The sequence below is a fragment of the Phyllostomus hastatus genome, unplaced genomic scaffold (assembly GCF_019186645.2).
Source record: "Phyllostomus hastatus isolate PE091 unplaced genomic scaffold, TTU_PhHast_1.1 phas_contig_148, whole genome shotgun sequence".
NCBI lineage: Eukaryota > Metazoa > Chordata > Mammalia > Chiroptera > Phyllostomidae > Phyllostomus > Phyllostomus hastatus.
Genome location: NW_025333607.1, coordinates 12,635,427 through 12,649,908, shown reverse-complemented (window position 1 = coordinate 12,649,908; position 14,482 = coordinate 12,635,427). Strand labels below are relative to the sequence as shown.

At 46.0% G+C, this 14,482-nt stretch overlaps 1 protein-coding gene across 1 annotated transcript in view; it reads right to left on the bottom strand.

Moving 5' to 3' along the window:
- The window catches only part of ENAH (ENAH actin regulator), a 105,478-nt gene extending 91,332 nt beyond the window's left edge, over positions 1–14,146 (bottom strand). Inside the window, 1 exon segment of the mRNA XM_045860584.1 lies at positions 13,712–14,146. Coding sequence (XP_045716540.1) covers positions 13,712–13,716 — 5 coding nt within the window. The 5' untranslated portion in view covers positions 13,717–14,146.
- Between the last annotated feature and the right edge of the window lie 336 nt (positions 14,147–14,482).

The window sequence follows — 14,482 nt, the reverse complement described above, 5'->3', positions numbered from 1 at the left end:
TACACTTGGTTGTCACTACTAGGAGGAAAAGCCAGGGGTGGGCTACTAGCAGCTGGTAAGTAGAGGCCGGAGATGCTAAGCATGCTACAAGGCCCAGGACTGCCCCACAACACAGAATCACCTGGTCCCAGGTACCAATAGTGTGCCGAGGCTGAGAAACTGGGATGCAGAGGTCGGCCTTCAGATTGCAGGGGAAAAATGCAATATTATACACTCTCATTCAAGAGAACTAGGAGTATCCAGTTTTTCCAGCATCATCCGTTGAAAATATCATCCTTTCCCCATTGAACGGTCTTGGCACCCTTGCCAAGTATCAAGGGACCATTACTTCCGGGTTCTCTATTTTGTCCCACTGGTCTATAGGGCTATACTGATGCTACCACCACACTCTTTATTATTATAGGTTGTAGTAAGTTTTGAAATCAGAAAATGTGAGTCTTCCAACTTTGTTCTTTTTTAAGATTATTTTGGCTATTCCGAGTCCCTTGAAATTCTCTATGAATTTTAGAACGGGTTCTTCTATTTCTGGGGGGGGGGGGGGGGAATACCAGTGAGATTTTGACAAAGATTGTATGGAATGTGTACATCACTTTTCAAGTTTTCTAATCCATGACCACAAAAGGTCTTTTCAATTATGTAGGTTTTAATTTATTGCAGCAATATTTGATAATTTTCAGTTTACAAGTCTTTCCCCTCCTTGGTTAAATGTATTCCTAGGCAGTTTACTCTAGAATGCCTAAAAACAGAAAAGAAGTCTTTTACATTAAAAGTTAGAGAAAAGGCAAAAGAACATCCAGGAGCTTGAACTTCATTTCCATAAACCCATAAATCCTCCAAATGCATTACGGCAAACTGCAGCTCCAGGCCATGGGTTATTAATCCCATTTTGTAAAGAAAGAAATTGAAATCTGGGACAGACAGTAAATGGTAGAACAACTTCGAAGCCAATCATGATTCTATTAAGCTTGACCATCTCTGCCCAAAATGGAAAAAAAAAAACAACAAAAAACACCTTGAAAAACTTTCATATCCAGAGAACTATAAAAAGATGTTATTAAGGGGGATTTCCCTTAAAGTAGATGACTTCAACAAAACAACAAATAGAGCAAAATGCTTTTCTGAAGCAATACAAAATAACCTTGGCAATCTGCCATGTTATATATGTACTAGGGAAAATTTTTAACTATTTGCAGCTGACATTACTTAGCAAAGGAATCCAGCAGAAACAGATGAACTCGTCTCTCCCTTCGTGAGAGCATGCATCCAGCTCTGGTGGACTGATTCTCGGCTCCTCTCCCACCGAACTGTAAGCTTCAGGGAGTAGTTCAAGGCTATGCATGTCGTTACTTTTTTATAAGTGGTTTTGAGGATTTATCTCATTGGGCCATTTTACTAACCTTGGGATCACAAAGCAAAAAGAATCATGCAGGAAGTAGGCCATGACAATTCCAAGGGCAATGGGAAGCCACTGGCGTGTGTTGGACATGGGATCAGCTGATCGAGCCTGAATTTCGGAAAGACTGGACCGCTGCACAGGTTAACAGACGGGTGACAGATCAGTGCAATGAATCAGAGAATCCAGAGCACACGTGTAAAAATTAATACAGGGCAAAACAGGTTCAGGGGTCTTCACATGACTCACTGCCCGACTCCCCCACATGGCCAGATTGCCCAGGGAAGCAAAGGTAATCCTAACACCAAAACACCCACTGAAGAATTAACCACTTATAAAATTAGTCCCTATCCAACATCCCTCCCCAGGTAGCATGGACCTGGAGTAGTCCACTTCCCCCTTACCCCGTCAGTCTCTCGAAGACCGGCAGCTGTTTCAATCACAAAGCAACACAGTGCACCTCATCTGCAAAATGAAAGTGTGAGCCTCCCCAAAAGCAGGCCTTTATGAAGTCACTGAAAATATGAGACTGTTGCCAACCACTGGCAAAGCCACCCACAGAAGTGGAGGTTTGAGAGGGACACTGATTAGGAAGGAACATCAGGGAACTTAATGGGGTGAGAAGTACCCGTCTGCATCCTGACCTGCTCGGTGGCTACACGGGTATGTATATACGGCAGAAGTTCATCAGGCTGTGCGTACACTTACGAAGTATACATTTACTTGTATGTCAATTACACCTTAAAGAGGAAAGAAAAGGAGCCCCGGGAGGAAGGGTCCTCCTTCCTCAAAGAATTGCTGGGTCTGCCTGTGAAGCCTGTAAATCCCTGCTTCCAGCCGGTGTAGATGAAGTGGACGGTCAAGATGGCCAGTGCACCTGGGTTCTCAACGACATCAGCGAGCCCCCTCCTCTGGACTTCAGTTACATGCATGCGATAGGAAATGTTCTTAATGTGTATGCTCTCTAAGTCTGTGACTTGCAGCTGGAAACAGTCTCACACACAACCAGTGAATACCTGGAGAAGGCTAACAAAGACGAGGTGACGGGAGTCGGAAGAAAACCATCTGAACGGAACGTCTGCGGCCAGTCCCTGGGCTTCACGGACAAAGGCCCAGCCCGCCGGCAAAAGTGACTTTCTACGGAATCACACTGGAAAAGTCCCCCGTAACATGGAAGACAGTTTCGTGAAATCTTACAATTTCTTAAGAAAAATTACAGGAAAAAAAAAGCAGCCAACACTCGATTTATTCTTCCATTCCAAGAATTGAGCACATAGTTGCAACCATAATATGAATGTTTTTATAATCTTGTTTCATTTTTCAAGATTAAACCATTTTTAAAAAAAATAAAGCCTCTTCTCCCTACCCCTGCTATCTTCGAAATGTTGCTCCTCTTCTAGGTCAACTCATTATACACAGCCTTGTTCTTGTACTAATTCTTTTCAGAAAATAAAGAACCTTGACATGACGAAATCACCAAGGAAAAATACATTATTTGCTCATACATTGACATTCAGAGAATTCAAACACACACCTCAGTTCATAAAAGTTAAGCACTAGGCCCTAGGGCAGGGGGTGTCAAGCTCATTTCCACGGGGGCCGCATCAGCCTCGCGGTTGCCTTCAAAGGGCCGAATGTAATGTTAGGACTGTGTAAATGTAACTCCCCCTTAACAGTTAAACCAGAGCTCTGCACTGCCGCCAGGTAGAAACAAGGTGCCGGGCTGGGTAAAACAAGGTGGAGGGCCTGGTTCGGCCAGCGGGCCTGGTGTTTGCTACCTGTGCCGTAGGGCATGCTGGGTAAAAGCACAGGCTCAGAATGAACCACTGTTCACTAGCTGGCAGTCCTGGGGCAAGTCCTTGAACCCTCTGTGCCTCGGTTTCCTCACATATCAGATGGGGACACCAACAGTTCCTACTTCTATGTTGTTAGGAGTGTGAAATGGTTAGTATAGCACTCAGTAACTGTTATTTATTATATTTCAAAATGTAAGAAATCTGAGGAATAGAAATGCCAGCACTGGAATGAACTTTATTTAAACAAAAGAAAAACTTTTTAAAACACAAGCACATGCATTTTAAGTGAAATGAACACCAAAAAAAGTGAGAACAGATGGAGTTATAGTAAAAATGTTAAAAGTTTCATTTTTAAAGATATAAGGACTTTTTAAAGGGGCCATATCAAACTTATTAAACCAGAAACTAATGTGTTGCTGCACTTTACTAAAGATGAAATTTAAAAATCTGAATGTATGGAGAGAAAAAAGAATGGAAAACCCACTCTTAGCACAGGGTCAGTTCCTTCTCCACCCGTATTAATCCATTAGTTTAACACAATTCTAATTAAAACTCCGACAGGCTGGGGGTGTAATTTCTCTTTTATTTCATCTTTACTTGTTCTATTGATACAAATGATCCTACAACTGACCTAAAAGAACACATTAAATGAAACAGCAAATAAAGTTTTGAACGATAAGAAAACCAACAGTAACATCCCTCACTAGACGTTAAAAAATTATACTTAGAGCAGCTGAAAGAGTGAGAAATCAGCAGAGAACGAGGTAACTAAGGAGTCCAGCACCAGAACCAAGTGTAGGGATTCGGCTGCGTTCCGCGTCAATGGGAAGGAAAGCGCGGATCACCGAGCAAATGATGCTGACAAGCGACTGGTACCTAAATAGTAACCTCCCATCTTACACCAAAATAAATTTCAAGTGGCTTAAATTTAAACATAAATGAAACCATAAAACTTAACAGAGGAAAATGTTAAGTGAACACATACATAATTTTACGTCGGGGAAAGCGAGACACCAAGGGCAGACCTGTACGGATCAAGACCGACAGATCCAACATGAAATGTTAAAACTTCGATACCAAAACAAACAAGCAAGCCAGGGATGAATTTAGAAGGTAACGTGGTAGATTTTCCGTCGTGCCCCCAGTGAATCGCACATGTGGAGACATCCTGGCGTAGTCTCCGCCCACACAGATCATGTGACCAGCCTTAGCCAGAAAGGCACAAAGGACCAGCTGTAGACAGGGGTTTGGTGGGAGCTGGAGCAGTGAGGCGGGACCTCAGGGTGGGCTGCTGGGACTGGGGAAGAGACAGGCAGCAGGACACACCGCACATGCACCCAGCCAAGGAACAAGCATGCATGAGCGCGGGGGAGGCCAGCAGAACTGCCCCAAACAGCTTGTGCATGGTTTACCAGGTGCTGAGTGGTTGTACCACAACAGATCACGGAGACATTACACCTGCACTTATTTATTAAATATATTATATATCACTACGAGAAAAACTAAACATCCCACTGGGAAACAGACAAAGCACGTAAACAGATGACTCACAACAACAAAGACAGCCAATGAACACATGAAGAAATGTTCAACTCGACGAGTCATCAAAGAAATACAAATTAAAACCATGAGGTAACACCTTTTGCCTATCAGATGGGCAAAGATTAAAAAGGCTGGTAACACCCGGAGTTGGCCAGAATGCGGGGAAATGGCACTCCCATCCACTGTTGCTCACTTGGTGATGAGTACCAAAAACTGTCAAATTCCCTTTGGTCTGGTCATTTCATTTCTTAGTCACTCAGATACTTATTGTGAGCTCACAGAGGCCTGAGCTCACAACTAGGAACACAGCCAGATCGGGCAGGACCTTAATAATTTTGGTTTTATTGCTCTGGGCTTCATTCTAAGAGCACGGAGAGGCCACTGAAGACTTCAGCAAGGGAATGACAACACCCGGTGTCCAGGGTAAGATCGCTGGAACCGACCGATGGAAATCAGAGGACAGGACGGGAACAGGGAGACACCGCCTGCTCAGGGTCGGACTGGCCCGCCCGTGGGCAGCAGCGGGCACGGGAGACAGGCAGGCAGGGCTGACCTGACAGACCCTGATGGAGAAAGAGAAAGGAAAACACAAATGCTACTTGATGCTCCTTCTGGAAACTCGTCCTGACACATAAGCATACGTGCAGATATAAAATAGCAGATATCTGCACAAAGACATACATCCAAAGAAGTTCACAGCAGTGATTCTATAACAAAAACAGTGTTTAAAAAGCTAAGCACTGCTACAAAATTAAGTAGGTTAAGGTTAACTGAAGCATGATGAAAATACTAGTTACTTAAAATTACACAGATCTGTATTTAGAGACAAGAATTAGGAGGCAAGGGGCCAGTTACAATATAATATAGTATAATTTCGCCTTTCCATAGTATGATCTCACTTTTATTTAAAATACTCATACCCACATATAAATGCATATCTGGCTGCATATATGCATTATAAAAAAATCTAGAAAGCTATCCACCAAAATATCAAAAATTCTGTTTTGGCATCTTTATACTTTCCATACTTTCTAAAATCTATGCAAAAACTGTCCTGCTTTATGATGGGAGAGAAAAAAAATAATAGAAAAATAAAAAAACAGATAAGACATTTATTTAGACAATGGTAATTGGTTCATTTCCTTAAAATACTGCAAATAAAACGATTTAAGAGACTGCAAACAAGTAAAAATGACTAAGTTTTCAATGAAAGCCTGTAACTCATAAATCTTCAATTGTTGAAAACGGAACAGTCACAATTTCGTCTGCCTACGATGCAATGAGACTCTGGGAGAGGAGAGGAAGGGACACCAAGTCTGCAGAACAAAGTCAACTCCAAATCTAACCAACATTTAATGAGTCTTTATCAAACCCGCACAGGAAGATCCCCGCACTGCACCATGACACAAGCAGCTGGGACTCCGGTGAGATTTGACCTGAAGAGCCATTCACTTGATTCCACTTACGTCCTGGATTTCTTCAGGAAGCAGCTTCCCTACCGAGTTGACACGGAAAAATGCAAACACCGAAGCAAAGGACGCTGAGGGCCTGGGAGGCACAAAGGTGGCCAGGCTGACTTCACCTCAGCAGACGTGCCTCTGCCACGACCCGGTGTTCCGGAAGGCGGCGACTGCCGGGGAAGTCGCTCTGTCCGTTTGAAATCGTCATCAAGGCTACTTCTTTCCCCAAAGACAAAATCTTCTTGGCATCTGAGATCACTGAATCTCCCCACCCAGACCAAAGTTTCCTGAAGCTTCTGCTGGATGTGCTCTGTTGATTTTATCAGTGACTTCGGTCATCCTGACTCATTCGCAGGGCTCCCAGCGAGGGGACGGCCACTCGCGTCTCTGAAATGCGTTCAGGCCGCTCAAAGGCAGCAACCACCCCAGCGCCTACCTCGGCACCCCCCTCTGCCAGGTCCCCCCCCCCGGAAAAGCCCAGGGGTGCTCTCTGCAGCCTCTCTCTTTAGAAAACACGAAGATGCCAATTTCAAATATTAACCCAGAGTAAGAAAAGTGTCAGAAACATTGTAAAGCCCACGACAACGAGGCCCTCTTCTGATTTCATACATTCTAGTGAGTAAGTGAAAATAATAATCCAAGGATAGGGCAATGGGAGTTGAGATATAATTCAGACCTTAGAATTCACCCTTTTAAAGTATAAAATTTAGGGGGTTTTTGTACGGTCACAAGGTGTGCAACCATCACCACTGTTGAATTCCAGAACATTGCGTCACCCCAGAAAGAAACCCCATACACGTCCATAATGACACTCACTTCCCATTCCTCTTCCCCTGCCCAGACCCTGGCAACCACTAACCCACTCTCTGTCTCTCTGGACACTGCCTACCAATGGAATCCTACAGTGCGTGGCCTTTGGTGTCCGACTTCCTCCACTCAGCGTGTTTCCCTCCACACCACAGCATGGATGCAGTACTTTATTTCTTCTGATGATCAAACACTAGTCCACTGTAGGGATGGAACACAGTTTGATTCTCTACCGGTCCGTTGATGGACGTTTTGAGTGGCTTCCATTTTGGGGCTATTATAAATAATGCTGCCATAAACATCTGTGACCAGATTTACGTGTGGACATGTTTCCATCTCTCCAGGGACATACCTAGGAGTGGGAGTGCTGGGTCACACAGGGACTCTGTGTTTGAGTTTTTGAGGAACTGCCAGACTTTCTACAGCAACTGTACCATTTTCCATGGTTCTTTGTAGTCTTAACGTAAACTTAGACGTCAGACTTTCGTAAAAGGAGGGGATTCTTATTGGGCCCATTTTATGTGCCAAGTGTTATGCCAGGGTCTGATGTTGTTTCTGATTTAATGTTCCCAACTCCATAATGCAAAAATTATAACCATTTTACAGAAGGGACTCAAATCTCAAAAACTATAACCTGCTCAGAAATCAACTTTAGAAAATGTTAAAACAGGGTCCAAACTCAGGCGGACCTCCAAGCCTGTACTGGTCACCCTCTGCCACGCAACCTCTGCACTTAAGATGCACACTCCTTCACACCAAGAACATTCTTTGGGAAAGCTACATGCTAATGATATTTATTGGAATCATTCTAAAACCGAAGCTTCCCGATGTTCAGAGATTTCTAGCCAATGCAAGTGATGTCTTGTGTAAATCCACCCCTTCATTGATCTACAAATCATCTAAGCATTATACAGATTCGCTTCTTCCGTCAAAGCTGGGTTCACTGGCAAAAAAAGTCTGCGTATCTTCTGCAAGGGACCCTCCCACCCCACTCACAGGCTGAAGCCCTGTGCCCCCAGGTGACTTCTTGTGGAGATAGAGCTTCCGGGAGGAAATTAAGGCTAAATGAGGTCATAAGGGTTGGGTACTGATCTGATAGGACTGGTGATCTTGTAAGAAGAGGGAGAGAGACTTCTGGTTCTGTTTCTCTTTCTACCCTTCTCTCTCCCTCTCGCCCCCCCACCCCACCCCCATTACAGGATACGACCAGGAGGGAGCCAGGGAGACAAGTCTGCAAGCCAGTAACGAGAGCCCTACCTGAGCCCAACCATTCTGGCACGGTGATCTCAGCCTTCCAGCCTCCAGGCCTCTGAAAAAATAACTTTCTGTGGTCTAAGCCACTCAGTCAGGGGTATTTTGTTATGGCACCCCAAGATGACTAACACAGCTTCCTTCATGAGTGTCACGAACTATCCAAGCAAGCATTCGTAGCAGCTTTATTTCTAACTGCAAAAAAAATAGGGAAACGTATTGGTATCTCAAAACAAAGCAGGCATTAAATGGAGTAGAAATAAGCTAAACAGACATGCATACACTTACTGCTCACAAGCATTTGTAAGTTCCATGGCCAAAGAGACTAACACAGAATGATGGCCCTCCTATTAACTGAGGGTTTAGAGAAAGTCAAGGAAAGCTGGTGCCCTCCAAAGGGCTCTGGAGCTCAGCCAAGCGGAATGGGACTCTTTGGGGCCACTCCTGAGCCTTGCGTTTGAGTCAGAAACAAACTCTACACTTATTCCTGTGGCCAGGATGCTGGTTTTGTTTGCTCGCTTGAATTAAGTAACTTTATTAACATTTACTAGATGCCCAATACTATCGTACACCCCGAAGTACACAGGAAAGCTTCTAGAACATTACAGGTGCTCCCAAAATGTGGTGGTTATTATTAGTGAACGTTCTGGAAAAGAACACTCCAGTCAAAGTCAAAAATTTACACGGGCACCCACTATCTGCCGAATCTTTCACGGGTACGATGAATATAAAAACGCAGTCCCTGCCCTCAAAGAGCTCACGATAACGAGGGACAGACAGATCCAAGTTAAGTATCAAACAAGGTAAGAAACACTACAGCAGAAACTCTGCCAAGGGCACAGGGACACTCAGAAGAGCTGGGAGGGGGATGAGCCGGGGCGACCTCCCAGGCCTGAGAAGCACATCGGAGTCCAGAAAACGTCCCTAAGCCCTAGGAGGGGAAGCCTCCACTGAGGTCCAGTCTCAGTTCCCGTTCTCTTTTCAACGTGGACTCCACCCCCTTCTACCCGTCCATTTCAAAGACGGGAAAGGGGAGGGGGCAACCTTCAGTTGGTCTAGGAAGAGTTCAAGTATTCTTTTTCTCCCCTCGACCACATGAAAATGGAAGTCGCACTTTTCCAAATACTTCTCTCACTCGTGACAAAGACTCGGTGTTGTACAAGTCACACAATTGGGCCACAGATTGAAGCCGTGTGTGGAGTGAGTAACCAAAACCGCCAGCCAGTGTGTAATTTCTTCTACGCCGGCCACATCGGCCCTGCCTAATTACTCTGCTCATTCCAAAATAGGTTAACGAGGTATCCGAAGTCTTGAGGAGTGAATACACTTCGATAAATTTTCTCCACTAATCCACACTCATTAAAGATTTAGTCACTTGATAATAAATACCTACCACACAAAACAATGCCTCCACGCAAGGCAATGACAATATTAAAAAATACGAATCGGGCTCCTGCCTCTAAAACAAATACCTCTGTGGGAAAATCACACACCCAACAGCCACGAGTATACATGAAGACCCACGGGACACTACTATTTGTCCCCTTTCATGGTCACCTCACTTGACACACTCTTCTGTACAATAGGAGACTTAACTCCATGTCTACCAGTTGGCTCGACAAACGAGTCAGCACAGAAAACCTGCATCTCCTGAGCCTTGCCTGTACCGCACTCCAAAATGTCTATCACGTTTATCATCACCATAAACAAAGGTAGCAAAATCACAGGGAGTGTTTCAAAGACTCTACAAATACCCGAAAAAGGAAACGGAAACGATCCATTTCCTCACCTAAAAATGAAGACGGCCGGACGAGGTCACAGATAATTGCATTCCAAGAAACCCTCTCCAGGGTCACCCTCCGGGACCCATGTCCCAGTCAAACACGGCTCGTCCTGGCACTTTCCCACCGCGCCCGGAAATGCATCTACGTATCGTACCAACGTGGCAGCAAGTACCAACCCCAGTGAGTAAGCAAAATGTAACCTGCGTGCCACCCTTGAACCAGATAAGGCCCAGATAGGCGAAGCAAACTACCCTACCCAAAAGGTTTATATAATTAAGCCTCAAAACAAGAGGAGTAACATAACTGTATATAACGCTGACAAGTACACGAAACACCTTCCCTCCTGTTACCATTTGACTCTCAGTAGTCAGTAAAGAATTATCCCCTTTTTTTACGTATTTCAAACGATGAATCCGTGAAATAAAGTAAATAGCTCCAGGTCATCCAGCTGGTAAGTGGCTTGGACAAAACCTCACGGCCCAACCTTGTTAAAGGAGAAAGTCGCCGTGCAATGAGTGGCCTCCAGGATTATTTAATATGGACCCAAGAATGCCAGTACAAAGTCTTCTGAGCTCTGCTCAGCCACTAGGCTACATGCGACTATTTTAGATCACACAAGTCCCTCTTTCTACTTTTTTTAAAAAAGCAAACAAACAAAAAAGTGAGTAACTAACCACTTAGTTATTAAAAATGCAAAAAAGAGAAAGAGAAAATGCAATAATTTAAAAGGCATACACTATAATAATATATACGTGTATACCTACCGCAATCACAAACCTTTTGTTGAAACATTAAATAAATGAAAAATAAGAATAGAACCCCCAGAAGTTAAACGGTACACTAAAAGTACCAGTTTGGAGGGTCTCAACCCTTTCGCTCTTTTGTATAAGAAACACACTTTTTCACTTTTTACATTCTCACCTTTAAGCAAAGTATTAAGAAGTCATTTTACCCGCTGCTTTTAACATATGTAGAATGCCTTCAAGATTGTTTCAGGAATGTAAAGCATTACTCTGTTCCCTTCTGTACAGGGATTATTACATTACATCACAGCAGGCACGCCAGCCCTAAAATTAAAGTCCTCTCAGAGGTCTTATCCCAAACACTGAAACAGCAACACGGTCATCATATCCCCTCTTCAGAATTCGGACCAACTCAAGTGGAAATTCCTACCCAGGCATGCCTATTTCTGGACGGCCTTGAAAACATCAGAACTACTCCTTAATATAGCTCTTTACAAGAGACTCGCTTTAATGGCAAAACACCGATGTCCTACAGCACATGAAAACACCGTTGAGACGAAGTCAAATATGAATATAACCTGAGAAGCCCTACCATAAGCACCAAAACATCCCCAAGCTTTCTGCCAGGAGCACGAGAACCTTTCACCCCCAACCAGACCATCCTCCTTTTCCGGGCACCTGAGGAAACGCGTACACACAAGTCACACCAGCCACCGACCAAATAATCCAACGCCTTCCAACACGAAAAGCTGATCCTCTTTTCTGCTCTTCAATTATTCAAAATTAGCCTACAAAGAATCACCGTAGGCCGCTTCAACAGACTTTTCTAGCCCGTGTACCGCAGTCTCTATTTATGCTACAGAAAGGCTTCACTGGCTTCCTCCCTCTCTACATTTAATAAGGAATAAGGCAGAAAAGGAGCTTTTAAAAAGTACAAGTGACTTTTTATTGGAAAAGGCACTTTTAAGAGAAGACATAATTCATCTGTGACAGATTGACAATGATCCATGATACAGACTGTACACTTCACTGCGTACCCAAAACTTGAACTTTTTTTTTTTCAGTTCACAACCTCTGAATCAGAACCCTTGACAATCATTTTATCTGAAAATATTCCAGTTGCACTGTTTTCCACTGCTCAGTGTTGAGAGAAGTTAACCCAAAGTTTGGAAAAATACTGATGGTTCCTGGTCTGCAAGGGCCCTACAGCATTAAATCTTTAAAGGTGCAATCTGCCACATACGGTATTACAAGATATTACATTACATATGTTATATTAGAATTTCTGAGTTTTCAATGGCATTAATAATTTAATTTTTTTTTAAAAACATGCTTTAATCCATGGCTCCAGTTTTTCAAGCCATATTCTACAAAGATTATGGTTTTTTTTGGTTTGTTCACATTTTAAACCTTTTCATTACATTTGAAAATAACTCGTGTGAAAATCACAAAAAGGAAAGGGCTCACTTAGAGACACAGAATTTGACATAATTTTTAAGGCCACTACAATAAAAACCTCTAATTTGGGACCAGAGAAAAACATTAATTCAAATTCACAGTAAACTGAAGTACACAGCTGCATCACACACAAAAATTTTTTTTAAATGGGAAAGCGTTCAACTGTGATAGAAAAAGAAACCAGAGAACTAAAGTTTAAAGGGAAAACTACTTAAATTGAAGAATTCCAATGACATGACATTTTCTAGCCAAAGCGAAGGAATTTGTAGATTATATCATTAAAATCTCATTGTATTACATTATAAAGGTCTTGGCAACGGTTAGCCATTAATCTTTAACACAAAGGAGATTCAAATCCAAATGAACTGTAAGACTATCTCTTCCAGGACACAGAAATGGAGTAATTCACTTTATCCACAATTGTTTAACCTAAAAGGAAGGCCTATGAGGATGATAACGCAGAACGGATCAGCCTTCAGTCTACCAAGTCCCATTTCTCACGAAGTCTTGCGCCAATCCGAAAAGAGGAGGTTATGGGCTCACAACAGGCTAAGGAAAGGCTGGGAAAAAACCTCCTATGAATGACACACCATGGTTGAATTCCCTCAATTGGAGAAACAAACAAAAAAAAAAAAAGAAAAGAAAAATGTCACGACGTCTGTTTCACCGTGGCAATTAAAAAACTAGATTACGACGGTACGTTCAATCCTTGTCTTTGGGGCTGAAAAAATTTAGCCTGTTTTATTGATTCCAGAGGAAAGGGGGGAAGAAGCTGCTGCAATGCAACACAGGCTGCTCCAGGAGGAGGGAGAGAAAGGGGTTTTGCAAACAAATCCCTCCCCGCCCCCGTTTACACACCCCAAACAACTAACTTATCCCAGGCTTTCACTGCCCTCCCCTTGTAACCCCAATAAATCCTTTCCCTTCCCTCCCCACTGGGAAAATCCCCCCTTCGGAGCTCCTTCCCCTACCACTACCGGAGCACTTTGTAACCGCAGAGATTTCAGATCTCTCAAACTTTTCCTCCTTTTCCCCTTAAACACGCGAGTCGTGTCCTAGAAGTGCACGGGATTTTCACGGACCCACGGGAAAATACCTGTTCCCGAGCAACACGCACGCCGCGCTTCTCGAACCCCTCCCCATCTCCCCGGTTCGGCTGGCCGAGGCCGGGGGTGGGGGGCAGCCGGGAGCAAATTGAATTCGGGAAGGGAAATCCTGGACGAAAGACGAGCGTTTGAGGGAAAATGGGAGATCATGGAAAAGAGACCCTCCCCCCCCCCCCAATATGAAGGGGTTGGGGAGGGTCACGAGAGAGAAAGAGAAATGAGAAGGGACAAAAGGGGGAGTGGGAGAGGAGCCCGGAGACCCGAGAGCCGCGCCGGGAAGGGAAGGCGGGGTCCGAGGACCGCGGGGTCGTGGCTCCCGCGGCACAATGGCCCGCCCGGCCCCCGCCCCGCGCGCCCCGCGCGCCCCTCACCTCATGGTGCCGGCGGCGCCGAGGCTTCCCCAGCAGCCGGGAGACGCGGGAGGCGCCGAGTCCGGGGGGATCCGTCCTCCAGGGGCGGGGACGCGGCTGGGAGACCGGGGACGAGTGGCCGGCGGCTTCCTGGGGCGGCCAGGGGGCTACACCATCTCCGCGCACAAAGCCCAGGCGGCGGTCCCAGTGTGAGGGGAGAGGGCGAAAGAAAGGCTGCGAGGGGGCGAAGAGGCCGAACGGTCCCGCGGCCGCCGCCGCCGCCTCCCGGAGCTTCCTCGGCCGCCCTCCCAGGGGTGCCCGCCGGGGCCGCGCGCTGGGCCGCCGCTCCCCAGGCCCGCGCCCGCCGTCCAGGCCGTGTGCAACCGGCAGCTGCGGCAGCCGCAGGAGAGTCGGGATCGCCGCCGCCGGGAGCCCGGGAGGAGGCGGGGCGCGCGGCGGAGGAACACGCAGGCGCCGCCCTCCTCCCCTCCTTCCCCGGGGGCGAGGGGGCGGCGCGGGGGGAGGGGCGGCGGGGGGCCGGGCGCTCCCCACTCGCGGCGGGCCCGGGCCCCCGCTGGACTGCGGAGAGCGGGAGGGGCTGGAGCGGGCTCGGCGACGTCGGGGTCGTCAGGCTCTTTGTTGCTTCCCCACCCCGCCCCCTTCAGCCCCCTGGGATTGGGGCTGCCCCCCACCCACTCTCTCCGGGGTTGTCCTTGGCCGTCGGCCCCCTCCCCGCCACCTCGCGCTCCCCGGAGGCTGGGGGACCTTCCGGGCCTCCCCTGCAGCCGGGGC